Raw genomic sequence first — 22431 nt, forward strand, 5'->3', positions numbered from 1 at the left:
ATGAATTTTAGAGTGATGTTGTCTAGGTATACAAAAAATTCACTGAGATTTTGATAGGAAGCGTGCTAAACTGGATATCAATTTGGGGAGAATATGTATCGTTACTGTGTTGAGTCTTCCAATCCATGAACACCATATGTCTCTCTTATTAGTTCTTTGATTTCCTTCACCAGCATTTTATAATTTTCAGTATACAAGTGCTGTACAAGATTTGTTAGATGTACTTACGAGTGTTTCATTTTCTTTTGAACAATTGTAAATGGTATTATATTTTAACTTTAAGATAATGTTTTCATGGCTAGTACATAGAAATACAATTGATTTTTATATGTTTATCTTACATCCTAACATCTTGGTGAACTCACTTATTAGTTCAAGGAGTTTTTGGTAGATTTTGTGTGTTGACGACAATGTTATATGTAATGAGGGATAGCTTACTTCTGTCTTTCTAATCTGTATGCCTTTTGTTTCCTTTTATTGCCTGTTGCACTGGTTAAATCTTCCATTACTTCATTCAGTAAGAGTGATGAGAGAAGACGTCTTCATTTTGTTCCTGACCTTTAGGGGAAAGCATTCAGTCTTTTTACCATTGAGAATGGTTTTAGCTGAAGATTTTTATAAATGCTGTTTATCAAGTTGATGAATTTCCCTTTTATTCCTATTTTTTTTGAGATTTTTTTTTTTTATTATGGAGGGATGCTGAATGTTGTGAAATGCTTTTTCTGCCTCAGTTAAATGATCATGTGATTGTACTTCTTTAACCTATTACTATGTTGGATTACATTAATTGTTTTTCAAATTTTGAAACAGCCTTGCATCCCTAGAATAAACCCCATTTGGTCTTGGTGTGTAATTCTTTTTATATATTGCTGAATTCTGTTTGCTGACTTTTGGCTAGGATCTTTGGAGTCTATATTCACATGGGAAATATTTGTGGGATTTTGTTTTTGTTTTTTGGTACTGTCTTTGGTTTCTGCATCAGGGTAATAGTAGATTCATAAAATCAATTTGGAAGTTTTCCCTCCACTTGTTTTCTGAAAGAGATGGTACAGAATTGGTATTAATTGTTCTGTAGATATTTGGTAGGATTTTCCACTGAAGTCATCGCAGCCTGGAGATTTCTTTTTTGGGGAGATTTTAAATTGCAAATTCAATTTCATTAATAGTTGTAGGATTATTCAAATTATTTATATCATATTGGGTGAATTGTGGTAATCTGTGTTTTTTGAGAAATTGGTCTGTTTTCTTTATGTTGCTAAATTTAACTCCTTTATAGCTGTTTGTAATATTCCTTTATTATTTTGATTTCTATGGAGTCCATAGTCATATACCTCCTGTTTTATTCCTAATATTGGTAATTTGTGTCTTCTATTTTTTTTTTTTTTCTTTGTCAGTCTTGTTAGAGGTTTGTCAACTTAATTGATCTTTTCTCAGACCCAGCTCTTTAGGGTATGTGTGCTGGTGACAAATTTTCTTAGTTTTTCTTCATTTGAAAAGTGTCCTAATTTCTTCTCCACCTCTGAAGGATATTTTCACTATATATAGTATGTAGGTTCACAGTTCTTTTATTTGAGCACTTCCTTCTTCCCTGGTTTCTGATCTCCTGTCATTTGAATTGTTTTTCTGCTGTTGGTAAGGTGTAGTTTCTCTCTCACTGTTTTCAAGATTTTTTCTTTGTCTCTAGTTTTCAGAAATTTGGCTATGATTTGTCTTGGTACAGATTTCATTACCTTTCTCCTGTTTGAGGTTTGCTCAGCTTCTTGCATCTGTATGTTTGTGTCTTTTGCCAAATTTGGGAAGTTTTCAAGGCATTATTTCTTCAAATACTTTTTCAGCCCTGCACTTTTTCTCCTCTCCTTTAAGACTCAAATGATAGGAAAGTTAGGCCTTTTGTTATGGTCCCATAGGTCCTTGAGGCTTTGTTTATTTTTAATTTTTTTTGGTCTATTTTTCTGTGGTTAAACGTCTTTATCATTTCTGTATTGGTACCTATCAGTTGTCTTTTTTCATTCAGTTTGAGATCTTCTGGTTCTTTTTATGACAATTGACTTTTTATCTTTTTTTTTTTTATTGAAGTATAGTTGATTTACTATGTTCTGTTAGTTTCTGGTTTACAGCAGAGTGATCCAGTTTTATATATATATTTTTCATAATGATTTATTACAGGATATTGACTATAGTTCCCTATCAATACAGTAGAACCTTGTCATTTATATATTTTATTTATAGTAGTTTGTATCTGCTAATCCCAAACTCCTAATTTATCCCTCCTCAACCCCCTTTGGTAACCATAAGTCTGTTTTCTATGTGAGTCTGTTTCTGTTTTGTAAGTAAGTTCATTGTATAATATTTTAGATTCCACAAATAAGTGATATCATATGGTATTTGTCTTTCTCTGTCTGATTCACCTCACTTAGTATGATAATCCCTAGGTCCATCCATGTTGCTGCAAATGGCATTATTTCATTCTTTTTTTATGGCTGAGTAGTATTCCATTGTATATATGTATATATGACATCTTCATTATCCATTCATCTGTTGATGGACATTTAGGTTGCTTCCATGTCTTGGCTATTGTAAATAGTGCAGCTATGAATATTTGGGTGCATGTATCTTTTCAGATTAGAGTTTTATCTGGATATATGTTCATGAGTGGGATTCCTGGATCATATGGCGACTCTGTTTTTAGTTTTTTTAAGGAAACTTCATACTGTTCTCCATAGTAGCTGCACCAATTTGCATTCTCAACAACAGTGTAGATGGGTTCCCTTTTCTTTACAACATCTCCAGCATTTGTTATATGTAGACTTTTTAATGATGGCCATTCTGACCAGTGTGAGGTGTAGTTTTGATTTGAATCTCTCTAATAATTAGCAGTGTTGAGCATCTTTTCATGTGCCTGTTGGCCATCTGTATGTCTTTTTTGGAGAAATGGCTGTTTAGGTCTTCTGCCCATTTTTTGATTGGGTTGTTTGTTTTTTAGATATTGAATTGCATGAGCTGTTTGTATGTTTTGAAAATTAAGCCCTTGTTGGTCGCATTGTTTGCAAATACTTTCTCCCATTTCGTAGGTTGTCTTTTCATTTTGTTTATGGTTTCCTTTGCTGTGCAAAAATTTATAAGTTTGATTAGGTCCCATTTGTTTATTTTTGCTTTTATTTCTGTTGCCTTGGGAGACTGACCTAAGAAAACACTGGTACAATTTATGTCAGAGAATGTTTTGCCTATGTTCTCTTCTAGGAGTTTTATGGTGTCATATCTTATATTTAAGTCTTTAAGCTATTTTGAGCTTATTTTTGTGTATAGTGTGAGGGAGTGTTCTAACTTCCCTACGTGAGGCTGTCCAGCTTTTCCAGCATCAGTTGCTGAAGAGACTGTCTTTTCTCCCTTGTATATTCTTGCCTCCTTTGTCAAAGATTAATTGACCATAGGTGTAAGGGGTTTTTTGGGGGCTCTCTATTCTGTTCCATTGATCCATAATGACAGTTGATATTTTTGTTGAAACCTGGGCATTTTGGGTATTACATTATGAACTAGAATCTTATTTAAATCTTCTGTTTTTGCTGGCTCACTTACACATTGCTCAGGCAGAAGAAGGGAGGTAGTCGTTTCCTCTTTACTGCCAGGCTGGGGTAGAAGTCAAGTTCTACATTTGGTCTCCTTTGATACTTGAGTTAGGCCCTCCATGGCACTGCTGGGTGAGCATGGTACTTCTGGCCCCCCACTGAGTCTTCAGTGATCTCTCATTGTCTAGGATTGGTCGGTGAACATATATGAGAATGGATGAATATATTTGGAAGTTTTCCCAATAACTTGAGTTTTTTTTTTTTTTTTTAAATTTTTATTTATTTATTTATGGCTGTGCTGGGTCTTCGTTTCTGTGCGAGGGCTTTCTCTAGTTGTGGCAAGTGGGGGCCACTCTTCATCGCGGTGCGTGGGCCTCTCATTATCGCGGCCTCTCTTGTTGCGGAGCACAGGCTCCAGACGCGCAGGCTCAGTAATTGTGGCTCACGGGCCTAGTTGCTCCGCAGCATGTGGGATCTTCCCAGACCAGGGCTCGAACCCGTATGCCCTGCATTGGCAGGCAGATTCTCAACCACTGCGTCACCAGGGAAGCCCCAATAACTTGAGTTTTGATATGGGCTTTAGCCAGAGATATAAAAAATAGAGGAGAGCATAAATTGGTTCTGTAATTTATGCTCTTCTGTGCATAGTCATGGAAATATGCTATACTAATGCATGTGCTAAGGATTAACATCAACTAGCTCTGTATAGTGCATGGTAATCCTCCTGTGTTCCTATAAACCAGAGATCAGTAAACTTTTTCCATAAAGGGTAGATAGTAAATATTCTAGGTTTTGTGGGCCAAGAGGCAAAATTGAAGATATTATGTATATACTACTATCACAAAAAAGAAAACATATTTTTACAATTTTTAAAATTTATTAAATCCAAATACAATTATAATAATTAAGTGCCGTATTTGTCATACACATTTACCAATTTAAAGAATGGAATTGGGTGGGGAATGATTAGAGTTTACAGTTAGTATTTCTTGTCATCAAAATAAATTGTAAATGTTAATTTATTAATGCTGATTTGTATGGAGTGTTTTATTTTTGCATATGTCTTTCCACACATTGAAAAGATAGTTATTGGTGAATACTGATATCAGTCCATGAACAGATAATTTTAATGGAGCATATTAATTATTTGGAATGTGGTTTTAGAATTCTATTAAGTTTTCTTGCCTTTTAGCATGTACATTACGTTGCAGAATAATCACATCCAATTGAAGATAAGGTGGAAGCTCCTTAGTTGCATAGTTATTAAATGGATTTTAAAATATGAAAAAATTTCTTTCCACTTGCATCAGATCCAAAAAATGCTGCTCAAACTGTAGTTTGAACTCAGGAAACATATCTGTTGCAAAGTTATTGGGAAAGGAGATTTCGCTTATTGTTTTAACTTTTCTCAGGGTGGGAATGTTTTACCTTTTGGCAGCAAAGTGCACAACAGCTTGAAATTACTTAAAATTACTTAAGATTCAAACAACATTGGTAGTTGTGAAATGGTTATCATAGTATAGGTTTTACATATTAGCATTATTTTGGCTTGTAATTTTAGGTTGGATATATTAAGAAAATTACTAAATTTCCATCATGACAGTTTTTATCTTTCATTCAGTTCGCTCAGTGATAGTTCTTTACTTAGTTTGCATCCTTTTTAGGAGAATTCAGGGAACTTTTCTCCTAGGAGGTAGAAAATGGTAGGACTTAAACATGGAAAAAAAATATAAAGTGGCATATGAGGATAGGTAATTGGTAATAGTTAAATGCATCTTAAAATGAATTACTTAAAATTGGAACAAAATTTGGTGTAAGAAATGGATTAGAATCCTAATATTCATATGGAATTGCAAGGGATGCTGAGTAGCCAAAAATATCTTGAAAAAGAAAAAGCTGGGGGACTCACAGTTCCCAATTTAAAAGCTTCTTACAAAGCTACAGTAGTAGAAACAGTGTGATATTAGCATAAGGGTAGACATATAGATAAATGGTATAGAATTGAGTCTAGAAATCAGCTCATGTATCTATGAGTATTTGATTTTTCAGAAGAGTGCCAAGGCCATTCAATGGGGAAAGAACAGCCTCTTTCGTAACTGGTGCTGAAACAACTAGATACCCACACGTAAAAGAATGAAGCTAGACTCTTACTTTCACACCATGTACAAACATTAAGTCAAAATGAATAAAAGACCTAAATATAAGAGTTAAAATTATGAAATTCTTAGAAGAAAACATAGGGGAAGTTCTTCATGACCTTGGATCTGGCAATGGTTTCTTTAAATATGATACCAAAAGCACAAACTACCAAAGAAAAAATAGACAAATTGAACTTCCTCAAAATTAAAAACTGTTGTGCATTAAAAGACATCATCTAGAGAGCATAAAGACAACCTACAGAATGGGAGAAGATATTTGTAAATCATATGTCTGGGTCTAGTATCCAGAATATATAAGGACGTCTTACAACTCAACAACCTAATTTAAAAGTGTGCAAAGAACTTAAATAGACATTTCTCCAAAGAAAATATACAAATGGCCGACAAGTATATTAAAGAATGCTCAACGTCATTTATCATTAGGGAAATATAATCAAAACCACAATGAGATAATACTTCACACCCCACTGTTATGACTAAATTTAAAAAGACAGACAATAACGTCTGTGGATTTGGGGAAATGGAATCCTTGTACATTGTTGGTGGAATGTAAAATAGTGCAGCTGCTTTGGAAAACAATTTGGCAAAAAGTTAAACATGGAATTTCCGTATGATCCAGCAATTCCATTTCTGGGTATATATCTCAAAGAGTTGAAAACAGGTACTCAAACAAATATTTGTACGTGCATGCTCACTTAGCCTGTTCACAATAACTGAAAGGTGGAAACAGCTCAAATGGCCAACAAAGGGTGAATGGATGAACAAAAGTGGTACATACATACAATGGAATATTATTCAGCCATAAAGAGGAATGATTTTTCTCTGTACATGGATGAACCTTGAAAACATTATGCTTAGTGAAAGAATCCAGACACAAAAAGTCGTATATTGTATGCTTCCATTTGTATGAAATATCCAGAATAATTAAATCCATAGAGACCGAAAACAGACTGGTGGTTGCCAGGGATTGGGGGAAGGGAAGGGAGCATTGGGGACTTGCTGCTTAACGGGTACCAGGTCTTCTCTTGGGATGATGAAAATGTTTTGGAAATAGATGTGGAGGTGCACAACATTGTGAATGAACTAAATGTCACAGAATTGTGCACTCTAAAATGGTTAATTTTGTGTTATGTGATTTTCATCTGAATAACAAAAAATACAGAGATTCATCTTAAAAAAATGAAACCAAGAATTATGGAGTTAGTCTAATTTTTCTTATATCAGATATTGAACTGATATATTTTCAAAATAAAAGGAATTAAGTGCTCATATTTTTTGGTATATTTTAAAATTACAGCATAATGATATTTTCCACTAAACCTTTAACTTTCACACTGTGATCATAGAAAGGGACATTTTTTGAAAAATATGTATGTTCCTAAGAACCAGCTCTTAATTTTGTGATATTAATTATTGGAACAAAGAGCATAATAATTCCTTTTGTTGGCATATACTGGGGTGGGGGGAAGAACAACAGAAAAATATGATGACCAAACTGATTGATTTTGGTGTGATTTACACATGAAAAAAGTATGTTCACTAGCTTCTTAAAATCTACCATGTTTTTATTTATAATTCAAAAACAAAATTTGTTACATTGGTGAAATATATTTTAAACTAAAAATAATAAATATATTAGGCAGGTAAAGTTTCAGAATATTTGTTAAGAAACTATTGAATTTCTTTAGATTTCTTGCTCTGTTTTAAACTTAAACTTTGGATGGGATATGAACGTTAGAAAGTGCCTCCTTTAGCAAAATTCATTTTCACTAGCTGACTAATAAGCCTTTATAGGAGCAAAGGTTTATTCTGTTTTAATTAAGCCTCCAAAACTTTCAGGCTCTTGAAGTTTTTAACTAAGCTCTCATATTTGCCAAATTGGGCAAGAAACTTTATGAGAACAAATTTTATGATATAATATAATTTCAATATTAGTTCAACGCAACTGGAAACCAACTTTTCTTATAGTGTGGCAACATTTTATTTTTTTCCTTTTGGCCCTAATTAGGAAATGGTGTAATAAGCATTTGTGTTAAAATTATGAAGAGCAGAAAATTTGTCTCGAATCAACAGGTTGAGATCAGTGTCTGTTAAATATGGAGAGAAAATTATATATTGATCAAAATTACTTCATTGTGAAAAAAAAACGTGGGGAATATCTTTCTGGAGTTAATAAAAAAACTGCAAACTTGATTTCAACTTCAGATCCTTTAAATGCATCATTATATACATTTTTCATTTATATTAGAGGCAGATTCAGATTTATGGAGCTTATAATTTTGAGCTGTAAGAAAAGGGAATATAAAATCTAAATAAAATATTAGGTAATGGACCTTTGAAAGGAGCAAGGCAAGTGTTATATTCTTCTTGCTCTTTATGAAGATTCAAAATGGCTAAGAGATACATAATAAAACTGTTAAATTGAAGTAGGAAATAATCACTTAATATTTATGCTAACAAATACAAAACTTTTATATGAGTAAAATTTTATTTCACCTTTAATTTTGGGATGGATATTTTATCAAGGTATAGACTTAGATTCTAGATTTTCCCCCAGCATTTTAACTATATTGTTCCATTGTCTTCTGTATTCCATAGTTTATGTTGGACTCTCAACTGTGAGTTTTATTGTTTTTCCTTTGAAGGTGATGTGTCCTTTTTTTCCCGTTGCTGTTTTTAAGATTTTCTTCTTATCTTTGATTTTCAGCAGTTTGCTGAGGGTGGTTTTCTTTCACATTTTCCAGTACAGGGTTGGCTATATTCCCAGAGTCAATGAGTAATGTATTATATCAGTTTTGGAATATTCTCAGCGGTTTTTTTCTGAAAATATTGCTTCTTCCCCATTCTCTCTCTCCTCAACTACAATTACATTAGCTGTTTGATTCCAACATGTCTCTTATGCTCTGTTCTTTTTTTTTTTCCTCTTTTTGCTTTAGTTTGGATGCTTTCTGCTGATCTCTTCAAGTTCACTAATCCTGTGTTTTGCTGTGTTGAGTTGGCTAAAAATCCACCCACAGATTTCTTAATTTCAGATACTGTATTTCTCAGTTCTAAAATTACTATTAGATTCTTTTTCACAGATTTTAATTCTCTCTTGAAATGTGAAAATTTTTATCTACTGTGAACAGTTTTTCTATATCTTCTTTAACTTATGGTTTTCTTAAAGTCCTTGTCTTCTAATTCTGTATTATCTGTGGGTTGGCATATACATTATTTTTTAACTGGTTATTGGTCACATTTTGTCCCCTTTCCTGTACTTTGTAACTATTATTGTATACCAAATACTGTTTATCATAGGATCATAGAAATTGATGTAAATGTTATTTTCTTTCAATATTATATTAGAAAGAAATGATTCAGTGTTAACCGTCCCAACTCAACCACAAATTGAGCTGGGTGGTTTGAGTGACAGCTTTAGATATACTCAGTCTACCTCTGGTTTTAAATGTCTTAAGGGCCAGACCTATTGTGTTGCAGTTATTCCTCTCTGCTGTGGCTTTGTACTAATGTACTGTGAACTTGTTGAAGATTTTACCCTACCATTTGCCTTCTGCCCCCTTTTACTCATCTCCCCTCTCACGGTGGGATGCTTGATTGAGAGCAAATATCTTGAGGGGAGACCTATTGAAATTCTGACTGAAAGTGGTAGGCTCCATCTGTTGTAGTGTGACTTTAACTCCTAATCACTTCTGCACTGCAGAAAACATTATTTGCCCTGTGTCCCATTCTCTTCTCCTTCCCCCAGAACTTCTTGTGCAGTCCTAGGCCTCAGCAAATCTCCCAGAAGAAAACTGTCTGTCTTGTGGGTCCCATGGGATTCCAGTCTGTCATTGCCCGCCCAAGAGCTATCACAAACTATGCTGGTTTCTCTTTTCCCTGGTAGTGTCCCTCTGTCTGGTTCTTACGTCTAGATGGTAAATCCTCCCAGTAATGAAACAATCAGGAGGCTCAGCTTACCCAAGAAGAGATAGCACTTTTCTCCTAGTTTATCCTTTTTGTATCCAAAGTTCTCCATTGTCTTTAAAAATATGATTTGGGGGGATAGTTTATCTTTTTTTTTTTTTTTTTCTAGTTGTTGTGGAAGCAGTGACTTGCCACTATGGACTGGTAAATTAGTCTTGTAAAAGTAAAATAAAATTCAGACCCATATGTTTATTCTTTTATATATTGTATTTATGTAAAGCCTGTGTGCTTAGATTATTGATTTGTTATTGAATGTTAATATTTGCTGTTTAATCTACCAGGCCCAGAAATTGATCATTCTTGTTTAGAAAAACCCTATCCAGAGAACCAATTTTAATTTCAAAATTCCTTTTGTACAGTAGTGACTTAAATGAAATGTAAACAAAAATTGATTTTCTTTTTCTTTCCCCTTTTCCTGTTTAGTGAGTGATAGTTGCTTCAGGAATCTTGCAGAAGATCGCAGTGGGATAAATCTCAAAGATCTTGTACAAGATCCTTCTTTGTAAGTATTTGGTTTTCAGTATTAAGTGTAAATTAAAACTTTATGATTTGTGTGACTTTTTCCAGAAGAGTTGTAACAGAACTGATTTAAGGTTGAGTGATTTCTTGTTTTCTAACAATTTGTGTTACATATCGTGAAGCACATAGAACAGTTTGAACAGAAGTGAAGTTATGGAACACTTTCTGTTTAGAAATTGAAGAGATTTTAGAAGAAGAGATAAAGTTGTGATTAATGATTGACTTTCAAAGAGTATCTACTAATGGTTGATGATATCTTACCAATTTGGCAGTAGATAGTAGGCAGGGAAGATAATTAGTAGTTGTTTTGCTTGGGAAGGCAAGATTGAATTTGTTTACATCAATTTTAAACTTTTTTGAATAATTTATAATAATCATTTGTAAGTATAATTACAAATGTAAAACGGTTATTTGTAATAACAATATACTTGACTGTATTGAATATATTTCTGATGTTTTACATTAGAACATTATATGTAGCACAAGATTTTTGAAGAGTTTTGTAGGTTTCAATTTTTAATGTTCTTGCTCATGAGTCAATTCCATTCTTTATCAGAACATATTTCATATCAGAATATAATGTCACTTTCTATTTCTATTTCATGAATCAATTTTTTTCAGTTTTATATTAACTGCAAATCATGCATACTATCTTCTGTAGGAAAATATCCTTCCAGTAATATCACCTTTTATTAAAAAAATATTCAATACTAGTTAAGCCCTGGGCAGCAGGGAAAGAAAATTGAGTGTTGGCAGGTGCTTTCTTTAGTGATATTTAATGCATTCAGTAAAATATATTATAACAAAAAATTACTCTTCCACATCAGATGTAATCTATACTCATCCAAATTTTACTAGTAATTCATTTAAAATTGAGGAATAAAACACAGGAGTGTGTTGAAACTGAAGGTTATTGATTTCGTAATGATTTTCCAAGTCATTAAAAAAATATAGTTGCAAGACAGAATGGTGAAAATGATTGAATATTGAAGTTATTGTAATGAACTCATTATTGTAATGAGTTTCGAAATGAGTTTCCAATCCCAATTCTCTAAATTTTTTTTCTTTTTTTAATGTCTCTCTTTTCCTCATTCAAAAGGATTGTCAATATTCCTTCTCCATGATTTTTATTGAAATGAAGATTGATAAGTTGTCCTTTCAGTTCTATAAATATTTAATGAAGAATAGAATTGTTCTATGTGGATATAAATATTCCTAGTAAATGAATATTGAATAACATGTGCATGAGGATATGGGAAGAAACTTTACAATATCATTGAAAGATGTCACCCATTTGAATGGATAAAATACATTATTCCATTGTATTATTTGTAAGGTATATTTTTGGTACAGTGGGATTATATATCTTTTTAATGCAGTCTTTTTGGAAAAAAATGTGCTTATATGGACTTCAATAATATAAAAGCTGCAGAGAATATACTTGAAAAATGGATCATAATAATGAGTTGTAGTGTTTTGAAACACTTTGGTACTTCTTCTTAGAATGTAGAATAATATTCATAATGTAACCTATCACTAAAATAGGAATTTAATCTTAGAGAAAATTTCTAAGAGAAGTTTATCTCAGATCACTACTGCATTGAGTGGACAAAATAATTCTAAGTCTCTGTTTTAAAGTAGCCAGATATCTTAATTTAACATCATTCTCTTAATTTGGCATTCGTCTCTTGGCATTAGTCTTGAATGTAAGAATTCAGTGAGCAAGAATTTGTCTTTGCCCTTGACACTTGGATTTGGAAAGAACTTTTTTCGTAATAAGAATTGTCAAAATGTACTATTAATGACTAATTCATTTTTTAAAGATATATTTCTTACTTGCTGAAATTCTGTAGGGAAAGAAATGCCTGGTGTGGAAAACTAATGTGTTTTTTTTCAGTTGTTATGATGGGAAATATTTTATTCTGAGTTACTATTCTATAGCAATATTAACTTAGTACATACCTTAAGCCAGCTACCTGTTTTCTGGCGCAGACTCCCAGACTCTGGATGTAATTCTTTACTGTTTGTTCATCAGTTCATGTACACTACTTTTTGGTTCTATATGAATTGTTTATGTTGTAACATAAAGTAGAAAATATTTCGGAAATAACTTTTCTGCAAAAATCCCCTCAAAAAATAACTGGCATTTGATGAGTACTCCTGACTAGTGTAAGGGTTGCTAAAATTGTGTAATATGTTATTTTAATAAATGTTCCAAATAAAAAATATTATTAGAATAAGATATGTGTGTTGAATGAATGCTCTATGTGTTAATCTGCCTGGCAGATTTGTATTATGCTTCACCTACGTGAGCTCCTGATACTGAAAGGAGTTGATGTGTGAAGAAAAATTAAGTACTGTGTTTCAATCACTAATGCTGTACGAAAGGAAGACAGAATAAAGAGAGAAGGAAAAAGTAGGTTGAGAAGAACCCAGGCTAATCTGATCAATATTGATACTCAGAATGGTGTGTAGAGTGTCTTAATCAGATAAATGAGCAGGTATGGAATATCTGTGGACAAAGTATAGTAATAAAACCAAGTTGTATGTGTGTATATGTATGAATGAATGAAGTTTAAGAGGTTTACTGCCTCAGAGGAGAGCAAAAGGGCAGAACCAAAAGTGACTAATTTATACTCTTATATCTATGGCAAGCTAATGGAATAATGTGATAGATCCTCTGTAGTTTATCTAAGCTGTGTATAGTACACAACCCAAGATTTTTAGTAAAATCATTGTAGTGAAAGTAATTATTGGGCTTGAGTGAACTGAGTGAGCTATATTGTGTGAACATGATGAAGGAGGGATGCATGGGAGGAGAAAAAAAAATAAAGTTGTGAATCCCTAAGCAAGACTTTCTGATCTTGTTACTAACTTTTGATTTGATGTAATAATGAGGGCAGAATCTGACTTGTGGCAAGGTTGTGGTAAGGGGAATACATGACAAGCTCTCTTCTTTGGGTAGTTACTCTAAGAGTATTTGTTTCTGTCGTAGTCTTGTAGGTGTTACGTACAAGACCAAGTAGAGGAACTTGACTTTCACTTTTTGCTAATAATGTGCCTAAAGGTTTGTTTGAATTAGTAATTTGCATGCGTGTTAAATTTTGAAATAAACAATTAAACAGTTTTACTTATCTTCTATTTATGATTATAAACATTTTAAGAATGATTTCCTCTGCTGTATGTATAATTTGTCAGTTTGAGTTGTTTTATGAGACTTCTTGTATTAGTTGTGGTCTTCAATGGCACATTGAAAAGTGTTGTCAAATTTAACTTGATGTTATATTAGAAACGTATCTAATGTGATATGTAATTTTCATACATACAAGAAACTATTAACATAGTATAATTAATTTTGTTCACTTTAAGTGGAGGGTTATGTGCTATTTAAATCATAAAAATTTTTACTTTTTCTTGTTATCTATGCTGGAGAGATGACTATTATATGAAAAAGAGATACTGTATATAGCATACTTTCAGTTATATCAGTTGTGTTCTCTATAGTGATAATTCTCAAAAATGCTTTCAAATTTCTATTGTCTATTTGCTGAAGATGAAAGATAAAACATATTACAATATTTATGCTTTAGATTTGTTATTGCTTATTTATAAACTGTTTAGCAGAGATAATTATTTGAACTCAGATTCATTTATAGAAATTATTAAAAGCTGTTTAAGAATCAAAAGAGGAAATATAACATAAGAATGAAAAGGACTAACAGAAATTGAATACCTGTTTGTGCTATTCATTGTGTTGATGCTGATTGTGTGTGTGTGTGGGGGGGTATAGATGGATGTATCTTGTTTGTTTAATTTGCAAAAGCTGTTAAAAATTTTGGTGCATCGTAGATACGTGATACGTAAATCAGAGGAGGAATTGTTTAATTCATAGAAGAATTGTCCATCTCTGAATACTAGAAATATAATTCATAATGTAGGATATTAGTAATTTTCTTTATAGGGCAAATAGGGAAGGTTTATATTGCTTGAAAATTTTGCAAAACATGAAAATTATGCCAGTCTTTGTTGTTTTTCTTTCTGTTACTCAGAATGTATTTTCAATTGCTTCAGTAATGTTAAGATTTTGGAAAAGATTTTACCAAATTACGACCTCTTGTGATTTTTAAGAAAGGATGATTCAATAAAATAGAAGAAATCTTAATTATAAATTCTGGATAAATTGTATTATGGATGAGGAAATACTTCTTCTTGTTAATATTGTTAGTGTATTTTTTTAATTGTGGTAAAATAAGCGTAACAAAATTTACCGTTTTAACCAACTTTACCATTTATAAGTGTACAGTTCAGTAATGTTAAGTATATACACACTGTCGCAGCCTATCCCTAGAGTTTTTCATCTTGGAGAACTGTAACTTTATACCGACTAAACAATAACTCCCTATTTCCCCCTCCCCCCAGCCTCTGGCAACTACCGTTCTTTCTGTTTCAGTAGTTTTGGAATACTCTAGGAATCTCATTAGTGGAATCATGCAATATTTGTCTTTTTGTGGTTGGTTAATTTCAGTTAGCACAATTGCTTCAAGGGAGTTCCAGCATGTGTCAGAATTTCTTTCCTTTTTAAGGCTGAATAATGTTCCATTATATACATATATATATATATATATCACAGTTTGTTTACTTATTCATCCATTGATGGGCACTGAGTTGCGTCTACCTTTTGGCTGTTATGAATAATGCCGCTCTAAACGTGGGTGTGCAAATATCTCCTTGAGACCCTGGTTTCAATTCTTTTGGATATATACCCAGAAGCGGAATTGCTGTATCATATGGTAGTTCTGTTTTTAAGTTTTTGAAGAACTTCCATAGTGTTTTCCGTAGTGATTGCACCATTTTATATTCCTGCCAACAGTGCATAAGTGTTCCAATTTCTCCACTTCCTCACCAACACTCATTTTCTGTTGGTTTTTGTTTTTTAATATAGTAGCCATCCTAATGGGTGTGAGGTGATATGTTCTTGGTATTTTTAATTGAACTTCACTTCTTTTATCTTTAATAATTTTGATGCAGCTCATCTAGAGAGTAAAGAAAAATAAAAGGTACTCTCTCTGTTTGATTATTATGATACTTTGGTACCTTGTGAAGTAAACTGTGTTACTTATTCAGTAAAATAGAAATTCTTTTCACTATCATTACAAAGATTATAAAGTACAGATACATCCAGGGTAATTTCATAACAATATCATTTTAATCAATTAATCTTCCTTGTTATGTATTGTATTACTCATCTTGTATTAATACTGCTCTTTGTTATACCTAATCTGTAAAGGATTGCTTTTGGGTAAAAAAAATTTTCTTATTTAGTTAGAAGGTGCCTGATTGGAAATGCAGCATACTAATTAAATAATAACAAAAACCTGCTAGTTGAAATGTATTTTGATAGTATAGATCATTAGTGTTTGATAATGACATTTAATGTTTAAGAACAAAGATAAAATTGGACAAAATAGTTGTATCTGATTATAAATTTCTTAGACATGAAAATTTTATTTACCTTTATGTGCTTCTTTACATATTTTACCACCTTTGGTGGAAGCTATTCTTTTCATGGTCCTGAAACACAGCCTCATCCCCCTGAGTATGTATACTTGTCTTCACACTACAATCTGATTGAATGATATTTTGGTCCCTTGGATCATGACATTAAATATGAAGGAAAGGCAGGATTGCCGTCTGGAAAGCAATCATATCTAAATATAGCCTGTACTTATCTGCTGGTGTTAAGACAGGTTGCTGTGGTGAACTGAATTTCTTAAAAGTGCCAGTCGTCAGAGGATAAACAGTGGTTTTTGAAGTGGTTATTTTCCATAGAGCTGTACATTCTCATACTGCAGGTAGATGATTTTAGTTAATGTTTTTTACGGCTTATTGATTAAATTTCAATTTTAATGTTTTTTATGGCTTGCTTATTAAATTTCAATTTTAGAGTATCTTTGAGACCTTTAATATATTTTAAAAAAATATTTCTCTTTAGCTTTTCTTAAAAAATTATTTTATTTTTGGCTGCATTGGGTCTTTGTTGCTGCATGTGGGCTTTCTCTAGTTGTGGCGAGCGAGAGCTACTCTTCGTTGTGGTGCATGGGCTTCTCATTGCGGTGGCTTCTCTTGTTGTGGAGCACTGGCTCTAGGTGCGCAGGCTTCAGTAGTTGTGGCACGCGGACTTATTAGTTGCGGCGCACGGGCTTAGTTGTTCTGTGGCATGTGGGATCTTCCTGGACCAGGGCTTGAACCCGTGTCCCCTGCATTGGCAGGCGGATGATTAACCACTGCGCCACCAGGGAAGTCCCAAGAGACTTTTAATTATTAAACAAAATATAAGAGTTTTTATATTGTTATCCTTTGTTTCTCTTAAGATAAATTTCATTTGATGTGGAAATGATTTTTCCAAGGACAGCATTTTAAACATTATTGATCATTCATTTTGCTCTGCTGCCAATAGTTCTGCTAAATCGAAGACAGACACCAAAGCTGTCTTGTCTGTAATAACATCTCTAAGTTTTTATCATTTTTAATCAGGTTCCTTTTTGGATTATATGGTTATTAGACTGTAAAGTGTATATTTGGACAGTACAGCTTGATCTAGGCTGGTGCTAAGGTATTATGGTACTGTGCTCTATGTCAGAACTGCAAATCCAAAGACTTTGGATTATACTTTACTTTTAGAAGACTTTCTGTCATTTCCATCATTCCGTACATTCCTGAGAATGTATATTGCAGTTTTTATGAGTTCATTTGTTTAAAAATTTATTTAATCAAAACACTAGTAGATGTTCATCTTACATTCTTCAGCAGTTAGGTTTAATTGACATTGTTCTTGTAATTCAGGAACATATGATTGAAGATGAATAATATCTGAGTTATCTACCTGAGGCATATAGATGACCAATCCAGTATTAGAATTTTTTAATGAAATAAATAATGTATTGTTTTAATTAGTTGATTCTTTCATTTTCAGGGTACAGACACCTAAGTCAAACTAGCTTACTTAAAAAGCTAGTTTGTGATTTGATTGGCATATGTAACTAAGGAGTACTTCTCAAGGAATCAAGAAAGAGTTTTAGAAACCAGATCAAGGGTGGGAGCCTCAAAGAAGAGAATTAGAGAGTTTGTGCAACTGGGTTTGTTTCTCTCACCTTCTGTCATCATCTCTTTTGGTTTTTCTTGGCTTTATTCTCACTTACGGCAGTCAGGCTTTCTCCATGAAATGGGCAAGATGGTTGATAACTTACTCTAATTCCCTTCCTTCTAGCTCCATGATCTCTCTTCACTTCATCTCTCAAACATAAAATCTCATGGAATAATTCCGATTTTGTTAATCTGGTCATGTGCCCAAACCTCAGCCAATCACTGTGGCCAGGGGTATAGGCTATCTTGACTTACCATTCATGGGACAGATGCCTGTGGTCAGAATGGTGGGCTACCCTAATTAAATGAGAGAGAAGATAGTCCCAGAAAAAGAGTGATAAAACTAAGAGATGTCTAGTGTATTCAGTCTCAGCTGTTAATTTAAGGACGAATGTATACATTGTCAAGAATTGTTATTATTTTAAAACAGAACATTTTGCTTGCCTTCGCCTATCATCTCAATTAGATAGGTATTGGTAGTAATAGCTATAATAATTTTAAAGGACTGCATAGTTCAGTTAATTGATAATAGTTGTTCCCTATTTCCTGATATTATTGACTGTTTATGTAGTACACACACACAAATGTGAAATGACTCAGCTGAATTTATTACTTTAATTACAACTGGCTAGACAGCAGGTGGAATAATAGCAGATTATTTCTATCTTTCCATACTTTCTTCTTTCTTAAAAAGAGAAACTTTACCGCTGTCAGTCAAAAAGGGAAAAGGAGTCAAAGATTCTCATTCCCCTTTCCATTATAATACCTTAACTGAAGAATATTATTATAGAGGCATATAAAAGTTAAATGGGAGCACTGACAAAGTATTTTAAAAAGAGGTGGTCCTTGAAATGAAGCTTTTGTTAAGGGAAAAAAAAGCAGGAAGGGAGGGAGGAAAGAAGGAATAACAGAGAGAGAGGGAGAGAATGATTGATTATGAGAATGAATAGAAACTCCAGGGGTATGTTACGCTTTTTAGAAACTCAGTTTGGCTGAAGATGAATGAGAGTCTACGAGATTAAAACTAGTAATTAAAACAAAGTTTTGATATCCATGTATTTCATTTATCAAGAACACATTGATACATCTGACACTGATGGCCAGAGTGAAAAAATGAATGATTGCATTGTCTATTTATATTAGTTTTATATTGCCGTGTAACAGATTACCACAAACTTTCTTAAAACAACACGTATTTATTATCTCACAGTCAAGATTTTGGGCACAGTTTAACTGGTTCCTTTGCTCAGTATCTCCCAAGATTGCAATCTAAGTGTTGGCTGGGGATTGCATTTTCATCTGGAGGCTTGACTAGGGAAGATTGCGCCAAACTAGTTCAGGTTGTTAGCAGAATTTGTATCCTTGTGTTGTATGACTGTATATCCTGCTTTTTGCTGGGAGTTGGCTAGTTTCCTTCTGCACCTTCCATCATCTTACGGTCTATTGCCTACTACATTGAAATTTCCTTTTCTGCATGGGAATCATACTCAGTTTAGCTCTGTCAATTTAGAGATGTAAAACCTAAAGCTCAGCTGAGTTGTGATTTATCTAAGGTCCTAAAACTACATGGTGATGGGCCTCCTGACAACCAGGCATTGTGTTCTTTCTACTCCTAGCCTTAGTTTTGACTTTCTTGGTTTTGTTCTCACATTAAAAAAATTTTTTTTTCCAATTTTATTGAGATATCATTGACATACAGCACTGTATAAGTTTAAGATCGACAGCATAATGACTTCACATTTGGTTTTAGTTTGTATTGCTGAGTTTATTAAAAGTATGATGGAATAACATCTTAGCACTGGCCACCTAGGAACTGACATTAAAATGTTTGAAAATATTTTTTTCTATATGGCTTGTAGGTATATGACTTTTGATCATTTAATTGTTTTCTCACCATGAACTTTTATATATATATATTTTTCTCAGTTTTTATTAGGAGGAGGAGGAACAGAATTTTTGTTTCCTTTGGTTATGGTTTATGTTGGTATATGCAGAGACTAAATGTGAGGTTGAAAGTGAGATTTAACACCTGCAAAGGAAAAGCCTCAATGAAATAATGACAGTTGAGTCCTATGTATGAACTCCTTTTGGATTTTTCAGTGGAAGATTGTTGGTTGTTGGTTGGGAAGACAAACAGGCAGGTAAAGAAGCTTGCTAATCAAAAGTCTGCCTGAGTATGCTTCCCTAATGAGTTTCCTAAGAAACACCTGCTTGTGACTCAGCCCACATTAGGAAGAAAATGACAAAAGAAAAGCTAGGAGAGACCCGTTTATTTCTTTTCTAGATGTTTTAAGAGTTTAAAGTTTTAAAATACTATTCTTTGAGAGTAAGGAGAATTAAATTACCTTTACCCAGCTGGGAAAATGTCCACAATACTAGACAATTGGGCAGCAGTTTAAAGGAGACTAGCCCTTGCTGCCCCTTCTTTCCACTCCTACCTGGTCAGTGTGGTAAATGTTAACTACCCTAATCTTTTTTTACCCTCCGAGAGAAATTAAATGAACGTTAAGAAGGAAGCTGAAATTTTAAATTTAGGGTAATCCATTTAGGGAGGAAGGCTGGTTGAGCTGATTGAGCTTGGGTTTTTTCCTTCCTGGAGTCCTCTATGATCTCCCATGTGCTCCTCCTATATGTTGCCTAAACTTCTATCATAGCTTTTTACACTATATTATCATTGTTTGTATATGTACTGTCTGTATTTCTCAATAGATTATAACTTCCTTAAGGGCAGAGACTGTTTATGTTTAATCTTATATCACTACCACCTACCACAATAGACCCAACCAGACATATTCCTTAAATAGTTGAGTGAAGGAATGAATGTGTGATTTAGTGACTAAATGAAAGAATGGGTAATGGAAAGAGTAAGAGAGTAACAGACTGAATGTATAGTGAATATACATTGGCAAAATGTGCTTTTTCCCCATTCTTCAGGCAGTTCTAACATTCAACCCTTTATTGGTGTTCAATACAAAAGTTTACTCTCTGGTGACCCAATAGCTGTATTTAAACTTTGATCAGTATTGGTTCCTTCTGCAGCCTCAGTATCTTTCTAAGTGTGTATGAGATAAATGAGAGACCTAACTCCGTGAGCAAAAGGATATGACGACCCCACTAATCCCCATGGTTTTGATTTCTAGGCACTTGCTGTTTAGAATACTGAGAAGATATCACCAACAAAGGATTCCATTTTTTCCTGATGAAATCGAGGAAGATCCCTGAAAGCATTTTCAAAATTGAATCTATTTTCTGAACAGTTCACTTTGAAAATAACTCTCATAGCATAATTTTGTAGAGGAAAAAAAATATTTTGAGTAATTCAGTCTTACTTTAACTTGTTTCTTAAAAGACAGTAATTTAAAAAGTAAGTTAAGATAGTATTTTTCTTTTTGTTCTGTAAAGTTGTATCTTATCTTTCCCTCTTTTATAAATAACTAAGACCATAGTCAGACTGGACAAATATTTGAGTTGCACTTTGTGAGGTGAAGTGACATTTATATTCTGGTCAGAGTTTCACTTAGCCACCTGGCATTGAGTGCAAATTTTTATAGTTCACTTAAATTGGAAGCAAAGTGATATTAAGTTGACATTTTTTAGCAGAAAAAGATGAAATGTAAATAGGGTACTTTTTAATACTTAGTTTAAAACATTCTTTTCTCCTCTATAATTAAGTCAAGAATTTAGAAGTGCTTAAAAAACAACTAGTGAATATTTATTGAGTATATACTATGTGTCATTTAATATGGTAAGACCTGCAAAATAATGGTAAATAAAGTAGGCATGGTCCTTGCCATAATTTGGGGGACAGTTTTTAGTAAAATGGACTTCAGGTTACTCTTTTTGTTTCCAGAATACCTTTATAAAGGACAGTGGTTTGGGAAGGTGTCAGATATTGCTAAAAAGATGTAATCCAAAGGTCAGTTGTGTGTCCTAATAAAGTATATTACATTCTCAAAAGGGTAGAATTAGATCATTTGTTATATATGTTATTTATAACTTTTAAATTTAGTTATTTCATTGATTTATTCAGACCAATGATTTAGTCAGGATAATTGGATTTGAGAAAGCCATCCAGAATAAGCTGTAGTTTGTCAGTGCCTCCCTTAAAGTGTAATGGAAAAACTGAACACAGTGTTTTAGATTTGATCTGGCTATCACCGAAGAGATTAAGACTTGCTGAAGTTGTTTGTTGCACTTCTAATTCTTTGTGAATTTACTTTAACTTTTTTTTTTTTTTGCAGGGAGTGGGGAGTAGGTAGGGAGCCTGAACAGAGGCATTATCCTCCTTTCCTAAGGATCTTTTTAATGTCTAGACAACTTTATTCTCTATTGAGATCTAAATCGTATACCATACAGTTCATCCATTTAAAGTGTACACTGTAATGGGTTGTTTTAAAATTTTTATTTTATATTGGAGCATAGTTGATTAACAATGTTGTGTTAGTTTCAGGTGTACAGCGAAGCTATTCAGTTATACATTTACATGTATCTATTCTTTTTCAAATTCTTTCCCCATTTAGGTTATTACAGAATACTGAGCAGCATTCCCTGTGCTATGCAGTAGGTCCTTGTTGGTTATCTGTTCTGAATATAGCAGTGTGTACATGTCAATCCCAAGCTCCCAATCTATCCCTCCCCTCCACCCTTCTCCCCTGGTAACCATAAGTTTGTCCTCTAAGTCTATGAATCTATTTCTGTTTTATAAGTAAGTTCATTTGTATCTTTTTTTTTAGATTCCACATATAAGCGATATCATATGATATTTGTCTGACTTACCTCACTTAGTATGGTAATCTCCAGATCCATCCATGTTGTTGAGGTTGGCATTATTTCATTCTTTTTAATGGCTGAGTAATATTCCATTGAATATATGTAACACATCTTCCTTATCCATCCATCCATCGATGGACATTTAGGTTGCTTCCGTGTCTTGGCTATTGTAAACAGCGCTGCAGTGAACACTGAGGTGCATGTATCCTTTCGAACCACGTTTTTTTCTGTATATATGCCCAGGAGTGGGATTGCTAGATCATATGGTAGCTCTATTTTGGGTTTCTTAAGGAACCTCCATGCTGTTCTCC

The 22431-nt window shown here is 33.2% G+C and overlaps 1 protein-coding gene across 13 annotated transcripts in view; it reads left to right on the forward strand.

The window, feature by feature from the left end:
- GPHN (gephyrin) overlaps positions 1 to 22431 on the forward strand; it is a 633631-nt gene that overhangs the window by 112983 nt on the left and 498217 nt on the right. For all 13 annotated transcript variants that reach the window (XM_036843405.1, XM_036843408.1, XM_036843402.1 and 10 more), the window contains exon 2: positions 10112 to 10190. In XM_036843405.1, coding sequence (XP_036699300.1) covers positions 10112 to 10190 — 79 coding nt within the window. The remainder of the gene's footprint in view (positions 1 to 10111; positions 10191 to 22431) is intronic.

Source organism: Balaenoptera musculus, chromosome 2 (assembly GCF_009873245.2).
Source record: "Balaenoptera musculus isolate JJ_BM4_2016_0621 chromosome 2, mBalMus1.pri.v3, whole genome shotgun sequence".
In the NCBI taxonomy this organism is placed as follows: domain Eukaryota; kingdom Metazoa; phylum Chordata; class Mammalia; order Artiodactyla; family Balaenopteridae; genus Balaenoptera; species Balaenoptera musculus.